Raw genomic sequence first — 13,174 nt, forward strand, 5'->3', positions numbered from 1 at the left:
TTATCAAGACTAGAAAAAAACTGATCACATTCCAAATTTTATCTCATGTTTAGGGTAGTTGTATTTATGCTAATAAGCGAATGGTAATGTGAACTTACCGGGTAGATTATGCTGCACAGTCTCTCAAAAATGAACACAGGTGTTCTGTAATCGTCTAGGTTGTACCGCTTTGCCGTCTCGATGCAAACTGCCATGAAGGCTTTGGTTTCAGACTCTGTACCTATCGGCAGGACAAGAAAACCATTTTTATTGTTCAGAACGTCAAAAATAAAATGTCTGCTTATAAAATGTGTTTTGGGGTCAGTCATTTTAAATAAAGGAGACCAATTTGATTAACTTAAAATTGTTAAATGTTTAAGTGTCAAATCCAAAGATTTTATGCTTAAAACACACACAAAAACATGAATAGCAACACATTTTGTGGGGAGGGTAAATTTTCGGTCTGTTTATGTCGAGTCTGAGCAGACCTGTCGTCATGTCCTCCAGCATCTCCAGCAGCATGTCCTGAGTTTCATCGATCAGCTTGGTGCGCTGCACCACCAGCTTCCTCAGACACAGGTAGCCATTCAGCACGGTGCCCACCAGCCGGCTTTTGAAGTGCCGCTTAATGGACTCCACCTCCACAAAAGAGGACAGGAGTCCTACAGTGCAATAAAACAGAAATTACTATGACAGCGAACAAACGGTACAGTGTGTTAGAACACAAGATGAAGGCAAGCCCACCAGTTAGGCTCTTCAGAGCATAGCCTTGTTGTAAGTCTGTGCTCAGAGTTGCCTCCTCCAGAGCCAGGAGGTTAGCTATTTCCTAAAGAAAATAAATGACAAAAATGGAGCATTAAATTAGAGATTCATAGTGGATTTGCAAATATAAACATAAAATAACCTGTTTTCAAAACTGCAAAAATCTGAAATCTACAATGCACATTTTTGTCAACTTTTTTAGTTTTGGGTTACAGATTATCAAGTAGCCCCACAGCAATTAACAAAAGCAACTCTTGAAAAGGTTTGAACTATTATTTTCATTTTTCTATTATATGAATAATGTATTGCCTTGGTGATAAGATTTCCAACGTAGGGCAGAACGCCGCGGGCGGCCAGGTAAACCTTCCAGTGTGTTGGCTTGATCAGCTTCTGGTACAGACCCAGATATTCTGCTGCACACTCTCCAGCCACACTCAGCTCGTCCAGGTAACTGAAAAACACACAAGAGTACTGCCCATATTCACAACTTATCTTTCTCTGTAAGATTAATGTTTGAATTAATATATAAATTAAGACTAAAATTTGTCTGAAAAAACCCCCCACACCAGCTAACAGTATTTTTGTGTCACTATAGCTTTAGTTGCACACAGGATTGTTTTTGAAACACTTTTAATTTTTTTTGTCATACTTTCACAATTTTAACACATTCAATAATTCTAATGTATTAGTATGTTTTATATATTTATTTGATGTACATGATTTTCTATGTTTTGAAATGTTAGGTTCTAATGATGTTTTTTTCACACTTTAAACTTTTTTACTTTTCATATATATTGAAACATATTTAAACTGTCTCATTTTTAATATATATTTTTGTCATTTACATATTTCTCTTAGTACATTCAATTCTTTTCATCATTATCTTCACTTTTCAACAAATTTGTAAACATGAAATGGATTTTTCACTGGTTTGGCATAGGTTACAAATTATCTCTCTATAAAGAGCTTTGCATATTGAATGATATGATAGTTAAGAGTTGCACGGTTTGTGTTTCGGTTCCTACCTGGTCAGCAGGTCCAGGACCTGCTGCTTGCGGCTGGGGATTGTGGTAAGAGCTTCCACGATAGTGCAAGCAGCCTGCCTTGCAGCCTGGGTGGCTGGTGTAAACAGAACCTGCAACAAGCAATAAATTCACTTTGTAAACTGAATTCACTCCAGTAGATATTTTAGCTCACATTCGCTACCTGAATAACGTATTACCTGCCGTAGCCAGTTGTTATGGCTCAGTTTGAGGAGACGAGGGAACAGGCCTTCACCTTTCCTGGATCTCATGAACTGCTTCCACTTCCAGACATACTTCTCCTGCAGATACTGCTTCCTTAACTCTGCTTTCCCCTGTGGCTTCGACACAGCTTCCTGGCCTGAGTTAATGCGAACAAACCAAAGAGTGAAAGGTTCATCATTACAAGCTAGCTCATCACCAATGTACTGAGTGTTTGTCCAGATAAAGTACTTACATCTTGCAGGGAGGCACTTTTTCCAGGCATCATAAGATGCTTTGGGATCCTTTTTCAGCCAAAGTTGAGCCTGAGCATGAATTTCGTTGCTGTAGGGCCTGACTGTGGTCAGAGACTCAGTAGCAGCATCCTGTAAAGAAGCAACAAGCAAAAAAACTGTAAAATGCATATCAAAAGAGTCCGTTTCAGACAGAAATGAAAACAGCTTAAAAGTACAACATCAAAGATGAAAACTCATGTTACATTTGAGTGTTTTAATTCCAAAATTAGTTTATTACGTATTCCACAAATAAACAGCAAACAGCTAAAATCCACAAAAGCTTTACAAAATTCTGAGGATCGGTAATCTGCCAGAAAACTTCAATCTCTGCATTTTTTCAAGCCTTCCAAAAAACGTGCAGAGCTTGTCTTATAGATCATAACTTCTCAACAGTGCAGTCATTTCCAGGTGTGAAAGTCAACCAACTCAGATTTTTTTTTTTTTTACCGTTTTAATCAAAAACCCAAAGCAGATGAAAACAAGACATTAAACAGTTAATGTTTACCTTGTTCTTCTTGCTGGTTGGTGCAGGAGGCTTTATCAGCTTTTGCAGGATTCTTAGGCACATGAGTGTGATGTTCTCCACAACTACAGGTGTCTTTATATTAACAGACATCAGGAACAGGCTGAGAGCTAAAAAAAAAGAAAAAAAAAAAAAGGATATAATAGGAAAACAAAAACTCAAACTGAAGCTTAACTGACCAAAATCTGTAAACAAATTATCTACCATAGAGAGTTATAATGACTATGAAAACCAGAAGTAGAAATCTCATCTCTGCAAAGAAAACTTATCAATCTTACAAAAAATTCAAGGTAAAAAGCTGGAGGACCTTTTTATATTGCGGGAAAATGAAAAACTATAAAAGTCAAAGCAAACAATGAGATATTTTATTTCAATTACAAAAAAAATCAGGATGAACTTTTAAATGAAATAAAATAGTTCAGGATGAGAGCTCAGACTTACCACAACGCAATCGGAGCTCCCAGCATCCTCCCTCCTTGGAAATTGAGTCTGTTAGCAGAAGCATCTCGTACTGCAAATTACTAACCTGATGAGAACAAAAAAAACTATATTCAAGATCAATCTGCATAGCACTAACATAGATTTAAACACCTTGACCTAGCAGCTAGATTATGTCCAAAGATGTGTGGGACAACCTACCAGGTCAGGGTTGGCCCAGTGACCTTTGAGGGCAGCTGACACCTTGGCGATGATGAGGTCATTCATCTGCTGAGTGGCCTCTGGATGATCTCTGGAGCATGAGTGTAACGATGTAGAAAGCGAATTAACCAAGTGTTTTGTGATATTTAAAAGTATGAGAGTCAAGTAGAACATTTTTTTTAAATTTATTTTATGGTGATTCAGGGAAAAAAAAAAAAAAAAAGAGTTAGCAGTTCTACTGAAATACGACAGATACAGAAACACACCTGGTAAGAAGACAGATCAGCTGACGCACTTCCTCCCTCATGGCTGCTGTGCCTCGCCGCAGGTTGTACTCAAACAACTCCCGGATAAGACCCTGGAGGACGAGAATCTGCCGGAGAGCCGGGTTCGTGGCCAGCGCACGGAGCAGCGTAATGCAGTGGCCCGTGACAGCCGAGGCACAGCCATAGCACTTGGTGGAGGAGGTGTGGCCGCAGCCCAGCACAGACAAGGCGCGGTACTGACTGGCGGTGAAGGTGGGCTGATGGCTGCTGCTGCTCCGCGACGACTTGGTGGCGGCCTCTCTCTGCTGCAGGTCGTACTCCAGGAGCTCTTTTCGAGACGCCAGAACTTTCTGTAATAAAAAAACGTAAGGCATACCATTAAGTGGAGGAATAAAAGACAGGATTTTTTTGTTTTTAGTGGGACATCAAGTTTTTCTTCCTGACCTGTATGATCTTGGAGAGCTCATCGAACGACGTCTTGCAGTCTCCACTGTACTCCTGAGCCAGCTGCTGAATGTACCGGTTTACATTAGCAGAGGACGCACCGAGTCCTGCACCTGCTCCAGGGTCGTCCTGCAAGGTGGAGAACATGACGTCAAACTGTACAAGCCTGAAATAGATGCTTAATCACAGCATCATTACAATGTTATCTACATGTGCAAATGTAAATAGTAAAAATATTTAGATATTGTTCCCTATTTCTTATCCATACAGGAGCCCTGCAAAAGTGTTCCATTCTTTTCCTCATTTTGTCACATTACAAATGCAACTGTTACAGATTATAGTAAAATGGATGGAGTTAAATACGGGGACTTCTGGAAGAAAACCTGTTGGCACCTGCCGAGGTGAGAGACTGGGGGCAGAGATTAACGATCCACAAGGACAAAATCACTAAATGGTTTAGGTCAAACTATATTTATCTGTCATAACAGGTCAGTCGAAGTTTAGACTTAAATCCAATTTAGAATCTGTTGCAAGGTTTGAAAATAAAGACATCCAATCTAACAGAGTTTGAGCTATTATACAAAACAACAACCAGTCACACCCCAGTGCTACTTTCTGTTAATCACATAAAATTCCACTGGAATATATTGAAATTTGTTGTTGGACCATGAAAAAATGTTAAATGTTTGTACAGTGAACAGGGGTTCACTGTAATCCATTATGTATCTTGTGCTTTACCTGAGGTTTCTCTGGCGCTGCCTCGTTGACTTTAGACAGCAAGCTTTCTAACTGAGGCCTGTGACCCATCAGCTGGTGGTAGACTCGGTCCGCTTTGTCCAGCAGGGTGTTGATGTTGGTCACAGCCTGAAAACACAAATACAGTATAGACGGTTTTCACAAAAGCAAAAACATAAAATTCATTTGGGGAAAAAGACATTTTAGCTACTGAAACAGATTCTTGCCTTTTTCCTGTCCTCTTCATTCTCTATGGGATCCACTGCACAGCATGGTTTAGCATACAGCATGAAGTCAAATCGGGCATATTTGCAGAAACCACATGCATTGCACAGGAAAGGGTCTTTTTCATCGTAGTTTATGGACCTGAAGACAAATAATGAACATTTAAGATCACAACTTGAGGTGCCTGCAATAAATCCTCCTGCTGCAGGAGAAAAGCGCTCACCTGCACTTGTGGCACTGGTACACATTTTCACCGCAGTTGCCGCACACTCCAGGGTTAGCGGGCACGGAAGCACTGCAGCGTGGACACTGCAGGGTCTCGGTGGAGGCTTGGTAGTTCTCGTAAAAATCGGAAAACTCGATCATCAGGTTGGAGGCGACGATGGGCAAAGGGAGGTCGATTTTCACCTCAGTTTGTCCAGGAGTCAGCTGAACTTTCTTTGCTTTGTGCCAGCGTGCCGGCCTAATGTAGACAAGAAAGATCAAGATTACAACTAAGTACCATTAGATATTTAGGATGATAATATGAAGTAGTGGGTGTTCCCTAAAGCATACTTATTCTTCAGCTCCACAATAGCCTGGACAGTCCTGTTGTTGTAGTAGAGGTTGATGGTGCGGACCATTTTGGTGCGTTTCAGATCACCGATCTTCACTGTTACTTTGCTGATGGTGTGGCTGCCAATTAGCTTCACAACCTGCTGTGTGGTGGTGTAGCGGGTGTCCACTTTGATAGATGATAGTTTGATATTCTAGAGGCAAAAGAAAAAATCATTTAAAAGAACTTTCATGTAGAATTTTTTTGTTTCTTATTAACTTTAGATTTTGTTATACTGGCGTGAATGAGCTTGCCAAGAGTGCTATAATCTAAGCTAAAAATTTTACTTAGCATTAGAGAAGTTGAACTTAAGTACAATTCATAGAAATCTTTTTAGAGTATAAATATGGGAAATGGATAGAAATAATTCTTAAGACTCAGAAGAATAAATACTATTCTGTGAGTTTTGAGTTTTTCACTTACTGAGAAGGGAACTTCTGGGTTGTTGCACACCAAGCAGGGGTCACTCTCAAGATAAAAACCATCAAACTCCACCAAACCAGAGAGAGTGCTTCAAGACAAAACCACACATATTCTGATTTAAAGATATGCATAAATGCTTGAGTTGGTACAGAAATCTTATTGCATGTTCATACTTATAAATGTTGGAGTTGGGGTGATTTGTCAGGATGTGGTTCTGTGCTCTCAGGATTTCCACAGCTTTCTGGGAATATTCTTTCAGCTTGCATATAAAAGAAACAGCAGATTAACAAAGACTTTCAATTTTGAATCACTGAAACAGCACAACTGTTGTCTTGTAATGCTGCCATTTGTCAGATTCAGACAACACAAACACACCAGATATCTAAAAAATTACTTAAAACCTAACCTTTTTCTCCGTTTGAGGAGTTTTGAGAGAGAAATATCCTAGTAGGTCAACAAACTGGGCAGCTTTGCGACCATATGCAGGAAGCTCTGGCCAGATGGCCCAAGTTAATTCGAGCAGCAGCTCCTGCTGAGATTTACTGGAGTTCCTGTGCAAACATTTACATAAGCCAAATGCAAAAATTGCATACTTTTGTATTCGATATCTAAATGAAAAGTTTCAACACTACCTGTAGATATGCAACGCCAAGCAGTGGGCTTGCCAGCGAACAGCAGAGGAGTTTGATTCAAGGAGGAAGCAGCGCAAGAACTGGATTAGAGTCTCTTTGTCTGCGAACTTATTCAGCTGACTGACCAGGGCCATGCACAGCTGATCTTCCTGGCTGCTGACGCCATCGCCTGTGATCAGGAGGGAGAGATTTAATCATCAGATTCTGCTGATTATATGCTTAAAAAACTAGGAGCGCTGGAGATTTGGACACAGGTTGAAAATTACTACGTCTTACTCTCTTTGTCTTTTTCCTTGTCTTCCTTCTTGCTTTTCTTGCTGGAAGATTTGCCTTGAGAGGACTGGGAAGCTCCTCCCTGACCAGAACTGCCAGAGCCGCTTCCGGGAAAGGAGGAGGAGCCAGAAGAGGAGGAGGAAGCAGCCAGCACCTTGCTGCCACACAGGGCACAGGACAGGAGCTGAAGCAGAACTGGAGAAACGCCCTCATCCACCAGGAAGCTGACCTGGAGCAGAAAGTACAACACGGCTGGACGGCGAAGAGCATGAAGGGAAAGATCAGAGACACAAACGATGTTAAAAGCATTGGCTTCAAAATGTTTGTTTCCACTGATGAAATATTTAAATCAACTCACAGTCATCCTTCATGCAAAACTTCTGCCAGTTGATTGTCCTTTGTGTAGCAATTTCAGCACATGCTTTGAGATGCTCCATCTGCAAAAAATAAAATAAAAATAATTACTTACCTAACTAACCTGAGTTAAACCCTAAAGAATGTAGCATATTGGGAAAAGAGGACACTAACCAGATTGATGAGTGTGTCATATTGTAGAGCTGAGCCAGATGTTGCGGTGACTATTCCTGCCCGAAGGAAGATGCCCTGCTCTTCCAGAAGCTTTTTGATGCTGCGGACATGAGAGTCGAGTGTGTGCAGATCGCGCAGCTGCCGGTATTTCTCTTTGGAGCCACAGATGAACAGCAACAACTTTCTAACTTGCCTCCTGACGAACGGTGTCTGTTGGATCATCAGATACTGAGATTACAGAAGAGAGAGATCAGGATTATTTGATGTGAAGATGGAACGAAAAAGTAATCCAAAAAAAGCTTATGAAAGCTCACTTCTGACAGATAGTAGAACCAAGAATGATCAAAAACAGGAGGTGGGATCCGAGGGTTTGTATCAGCAATCTTCTTTATCTGATATGGCAGCCGGAGCACCATCTCAGTCAGTAACTGGGAGTAGGCTTCAAACACGTCAGCGGCATGTCCCTGGTAGCAGAAATCACAACTCATCAAAATGCCACCATCAAAAAAAGTGATGCAGGATAAACACAGCTAACGTTTGCTGCTATGATGATACCTTAACATATTGGCGAAGGAAAAATGGGCTCATGTCAGGGGGTGAGGAGGCTGTGTGAGGGCGAAGGAGCTGACTAGTGGAAGTGGGTTCCTCTTCGCCCTGTTGATTTTTCCAGAACTCCAGGAGCGACTTGAGCACATGGAGACAGTAGTCAATGGAGCCCAGGCTCAGCAAGGCCGTCGCTGTTGCATTGGAAATCAGGGAGGACGACTAAAACCGGAACAAAAGGAAAAATTATACACAATACTTTTCGCCAATTAAATCCCACAGTACAATTTAGCTATGTTCTTTTCTGATGGTAATTTTTCTAATTCAAAAAGGGTCTGCTCTGTCATTAAAGTAAAGAAGCGACTCAAGTCCTCGCTCAAATAAGTTCATCTTGGTGTTGCTCAAGTTTTCTCCAATGGATACTGACTTATTCTCAAACATATCTATGAAGCTGCATCAAAAAGACATCGTACCTCTGAGGAGGATTTAGACCCAGACTTGGTTCGTGACATGAAGACGCTCAGCAGCCTCATGATGACCAGGTGGACTTCATTGATTGTACTTCTCTCATTCTTTTTGGACACATCCTGCAGAGGAATGATACTGATTAAGTAAACCTATTTACATTTATGTTCCAAAAAACAAAACAAACAAACAAAAAAAACAGATATAATTTTGAAGAGATCCACCATTTCAACCAAAAATGTTGTAATACCTCTGATGCATCAGGTGGTGATAACTACATTAACTACATGAAATTTCAAAAGAACATCCTGAGAATCATGTTCCTCTAAGTCATATAACATCTTCAGTTTACATTTGCAGTTTAAACTGTTCCTGGGTTGCTAAAGTGTTTAGCACGAAAATCAAGCGCTGGCATGCAACATTTCTAATCATCTCTGTCTTTCCAGTTCACACAGATTCATAATAGGCAGAGGTTGCTTTTTTTACGTCTCCACTCTGGGGGGGGGGGGGGGAGAACTAAAACATTCTCTATAGTGTTTTATTTCACAAGGCTCTGTGTGTATGCAGGACCCAAATGACAGAGCATGTACTCCTTGCTAATTACCCGTCAGAGACTCGGTGTAGTTACCTTCTTGTGTATTCCAAGCTCAGCGATGAGCTGCGACAACAGGTCGTCTAAAGCACCCTTATCCTTTTCATCCTCCCCATCAAGGTCCGATGTCAACATTAGGATAACTTGCATATATGGGATGGCTTGAACCCCACCAACATTATGGAGCTGAGAAAGATGCTGCAGCAAGCGTTCCAGTAGCATCAGACGAACCATGTGCAACCTAATGAGAAAAAAGAAGAAAAAAAGAAATCACAAAAGAGAATTTAATCTGTTTTATGAATCATAAACTCTCCCTGATCAAACTTACTTTCTGTCTGGTAGAGGTAAGACACTGGCTGTTCAAAGTTACTTCACACAGTCACACTCCAAACCCTAAACAACACCATACAACCCACATAAGCCAAAATTCACAGTACTAGCCTGTTGCTTGTGTGGATGTCTCCCTCAGTCTCTGCTTCTCCCTCTGAGCCTTCGCCTTCATGCTGTGCTGTTGTGGTGCTGATGGCTCCAGTGCTGGAGCTCACACTGCCTGGACCTACAGGGTGGCCCTCCACTGTTGTGTCTCCGTATGCACTGCTGCGTCCAGACACTGTGCACAAGCATGTGGGGAGGGGAAAAAACATGACAATGCAAGCTAAAAACACAACAAACCACAAGGAAAAATCTCCAAGAATCAAGGAATTACTTATTTTAAGGGACTTAATTACATGGTCTAGCAGATTGCATTTTCTCAACTTTAAAATGTAGTACAGAAACATGGAGAGAAAGGAGCAGTAACTTATTCAAGTGTTCATTAAAGATAAGACAGGTGATCAGAGGACAAAAAAAAATGGAAAAACTTACTGGTCTTGTATGTACCAACTGTACTTGAGCAGAAATGTGTTTTAATGGATTTTCTACAACTAATTTAAGGCATGCATGATTGTGCTCTTACTAAATTAGACTGGCCTAATTTATTCAAATAACCCACCACTGTGCTCCCCTGCTACAGAGTCGATAGCAGAACCCCCACTCTCTGAGCCCACACTGCCTCCGTGCTCAGCTGGGGAGGTCCGCAGCGTAGAGCCGTCAGTAGCAGCTGTGCTGCCCTCATCATCTGATGCCGGGGCTGAAATCATAGCAATAGCTGTAACAGTAAATACACCGCGGTCATCTGGCCAGGATACATGATCTTTGTTTTTACTTGTTTACTAACAAGCAAAAGACACAATCAATGTTCTTTTCTACACATGTTACATGCAACATGATGTGAAGATACAATGTCAGAGTGGCACAGAACAGTGGTAAAATAAAAGATGAAGAGATTCAATTAAAATAATAAAAAGAAAACTATAAATGTGTTGAGATTTGAAATTACATATTCAACAAAAAATAAATTCACAGTGCTAAAACTGTGAAAATGCAGGAATAAAAACTGAGTAAAAGCTTTTTCTGCTTTTTCTCCAGTTCTGGTGGGAAGGTCTTCTTACCTGATGCCGTCGTGTCTGAAAGGGTTCCAGCATCCAGAGAGGATGAGCTCGGAGCCTGGCCAGATAGGCCGAGGCTCTGAAGGCCCAGAGCACTGCTGTTACTGCCTGAAAATGCCAAAAAGTACATTTAGGTGCTAAAACACATAATGAAAGAGGGTTTAATGACAATATAAAAGGACAACAATTATATTTAGTGGTATGTGTGTTTTCTGTGAACAGCTTCAAGACGTTACCCTAAAAACACATGTTCACTGGAAAAACACAAAATCTTACCAAATATTTTTGAATCGAATTGAATCGAATTTGAATATAATGCAAATTTCTGAAAACAAGACTTGACTAGCTTACAAGTAACTTTTCAGCAAGATATAGGAGTTTGCTTTAAGTCAATAATTCCTTAATACTGAAAAAGTATTGGAAAAATATTTCACTTATAACATGGAAAAAAGTCTTGAGTGAAATAATCTCAGTGAAACTAGAACTTTATATTAAGGAATTGTTGACTTAAAACAAGCTCCTGTGTATATATATATATATATATATATATATATATATATGTTGCTGAAAAAGTTACTTGCATGTTAGCTTTCTTATTTCAAGTGTAACAAGATATTTGCACTAGAAACTAGACCAAATATACTTGGTAAGAGTTTGTGTTTTTGCCGTGCTTATGTTACCAGGTTTCTAAAAGATCGACTGAAAATTACCTTGTTGGTCCTGCTGAAGGCTGAGTGCAATGGCAAGCTCTACCATAGTTTCATCGTCAGCATCAGGAGGGATGTCGAGCATAGGAGGGTATCCCTCGGCTCCGGCCAGCAGAGCCTCCAGAGGAGAAGGATTTCCATTGTTAACATTTTCTGCTGATTCCAGGACCATTGACTCAGACTAGGAGGAGAGCCACAAAAAAGGCCTTACTTCTGCCCAATAAACAGGTTTAAACTATATATGATAATATAGGGTCTGTAGAAATGCATGGATATCAGTCTGCAACGAAAAACTAGGTTGAAAATTTTGAAGAAAAAAAAAAGACATGTTAAGGTAAAGTTATTCATATTAAGTCATAAACATTTTTTTTACAAATAAAAAAAAGAGAAAAGTGATTCAGCGATCAGATAAATTTTTTCATCCCGTTTATTCTCACCACCATCTCAAAGTCTCCATGATCCACTTCGTTCTGCTCCTGGCTCTCCTGTTGACCTTCTTCTCCTCCAGTCATCACAGACGATTGCATTTTGTCATCCGGATCATCGTCATCGTCATCATCCTTGTCTCCTGACCGAGTATGAATCAGGAAGCTTTAGAAAACTAGCTACACCATTCTCGTAACACTCGTTAGTATAGATAACATAACTGTAGGGGAAGTTATAGTTTACAACACCTACATGAAATCAAAAGGACTTTGTGTTTATCTCTGGCTAGCTTACCAATAGGTGTGTTAGAGCGTGGGGGCGATGGAAGTGTCACATGGCGGCGTTTGTTTCTTGGCCGCAGCACTCTGATCAAAGCCTGCTTGCAGGAAAAGCTCACAGCAGTGTCCTAATGAGTTTTCCAAAAATAAAAAATTACTTCATGACTTTGTATTGCTCTTACAAACGATTAATACAACAGCTTGTGTCTTAACCACATGATTAAAAATAAGCCCATTGAGTTAAATAAAATGGTAGTCTCAGTATTAGGATGACCGATCGTTTGTGATACATAATGGCAACATATTGTGCTACTTACCGGACACAGTAACATCTGCATGTAGATTTTGGAAGCTAAATTGATGTAATCCAGTTCACATGTGCAGTAGGCATGTATGATATCGATCAAAGCATTAACTGTTGCTTCCACGTGTGTCAGGCCTTAGTAGGAATAAGGAAGATGTAAACAACACACCCTGATATCAGAAATCACAATAAGGTCAACAGATGCTCTGCACCAATAGAGAATTTTGTCCTCCTTCTCAGGATGTTAAATTCACATAATTCTGTTCTTGGAGCTTGTTCTAAAACACTTTTCCTTGTGTTGTTTCAGAGAAACATTCTGACTAGTCAGGAAAAAATTACAATGACAAATGCTGCACTGGAATGGACCTATAAGAACAGGAACTCTACAGTAGAGCTGTTGTGAAGAATGAAATTTCCAGGTCAGGAAGAACTTTTTTTTTTTTGCTATTTCAAGTAAAAGAATAAAAAAAATTTATCTGTTCTTGCAGAGTAGGTATAAGCATAAAGTATAAAGCAGTACATGCAACTTAAACATTAAACACACCCTACGAATAACATGTGACTTGTGCAGTTAACAGATGTAATGCATCTGAAGAGTGGCGTTTATAAGGTTTACACTTACCAGGGAGGCAAGCAGGTGCGAGAAATGCATTCTTTGGTTTCTGGGAATGGAGTTTCCAGAAGTTATTCATAAGCTGAGCGATGAAGTTACAGCTTTCACCATCCATGTGCTTCTGCCCATCCTCTGTCGAGTCTAATTTACAAACATTTTCAAACAGGAATTGGTCTTAAAACTCCCATTTATTTTTAAGCTGATACTTCAAAGTTC

The 13,174-nt window shown here is 40.2% G+C and overlaps 1 protein-coding gene across 11 annotated transcripts in view; it reads right to left on the minus strand.

Moving 5' to 3' along the window:
• Positions 1-13,174, minus strand: part of ubr4 (ubiquitin protein ligase E3 component n-recognin 4) — a 49,755-nt gene that overhangs the window by 8,258 nt on the left and 28,323 nt on the right. For 6 of the 11 annotated variants that reach the window (XM_028024511.1, XM_028024493.1, XM_028024458.1 and 3 more), the window contains 35 exons: positions 12,968-13,099; positions 12,359-12,480; positions 12,058-12,169; positions 11,775-11,905; positions 11,341-11,518; positions 10,634-10,738; positions 10,135-10,290; positions 9,585-9,753; positions 9,180-9,384; positions 8,560-8,673; positions 8,099-8,308; positions 7,858-8,007; positions 7,544-7,771; positions 7,374-7,452; positions 7,019-7,267; positions 6,743-6,911; positions 6,517-6,661; positions 6,284-6,369; positions 6,111-6,198; positions 5,648-5,841; positions 5,316-5,555; positions 5,095-5,233; positions 4,871-4,996; positions 4,133-4,261; positions 3,689-4,038; positions 3,423-3,513; positions 3,225-3,309; positions 2,766-2,893; positions 2,221-2,350; positions 1,964-2,124; positions 1,767-1,876; positions 1,051-1,192; positions 724-805; positions 468-641; positions 99-220 (listed from right to left, as the gene is read on the minus strand). In XM_028024511.1, coding sequence (XP_027880312.1) covers positions 99-220; positions 468-641; positions 724-805; positions 1,051-1,192; positions 1,767-1,876; positions 1,964-2,124; positions 2,221-2,350; positions 2,766-2,893; positions 3,225-3,309; positions 3,423-3,513; positions 3,689-4,038; positions 4,133-4,261; positions 4,871-4,996; positions 5,095-5,233; positions 5,316-5,555; positions 5,648-5,841; positions 6,111-6,198; positions 6,284-6,369; positions 6,517-6,661; positions 6,743-6,911; positions 7,019-7,267; positions 7,374-7,452; positions 7,544-7,771; positions 7,858-8,007; positions 8,099-8,308; positions 8,560-8,673; positions 9,180-9,384; positions 9,585-9,753; positions 10,135-10,290; positions 10,634-10,738; positions 11,341-11,518; positions 11,775-11,905; positions 12,058-12,169; positions 12,359-12,480; positions 12,968-13,099 — 5,231 coding nt within the window. The remainder of the gene's footprint in view (positions 1-98; positions 221-467; positions 642-723; positions 806-1,050; positions 1,193-1,766; positions 1,877-1,963; positions 2,125-2,220; positions 2,351-2,765; positions 2,894-3,224; positions 3,310-3,422; positions 3,514-3,688; positions 4,039-4,132; positions 4,262-4,870; positions 4,997-5,094; positions 5,234-5,315; positions 5,556-5,647; positions 5,842-6,110; positions 6,199-6,283; positions 6,370-6,516; positions 6,662-6,742; positions 6,912-7,018; positions 7,268-7,373; positions 7,453-7,543; positions 7,772-7,857; positions 8,008-8,098; positions 8,309-8,559; positions 8,674-9,179; positions 9,385-9,584; positions 9,754-10,134; positions 10,291-10,633; positions 10,739-11,340; positions 11,519-11,774; positions 11,906-12,057; positions 12,170-12,358; positions 12,481-12,967; positions 13,100-13,174) is intronic. The other 5 variants (XM_028024516.1, XM_028024505.1, XM_028024475.1 and 2 more) reach the window with 3 other exon arrangements.

This window comes from Xiphophorus couchianus, chromosome 1 (assembly GCF_001444195.1).
Source record: "Xiphophorus couchianus chromosome 1, X_couchianus-1.0, whole genome shotgun sequence".
Lineage (NCBI taxonomy): Eukaryota > Metazoa > Chordata > Actinopteri > Cyprinodontiformes > Poeciliidae > Xiphophorus > Xiphophorus couchianus.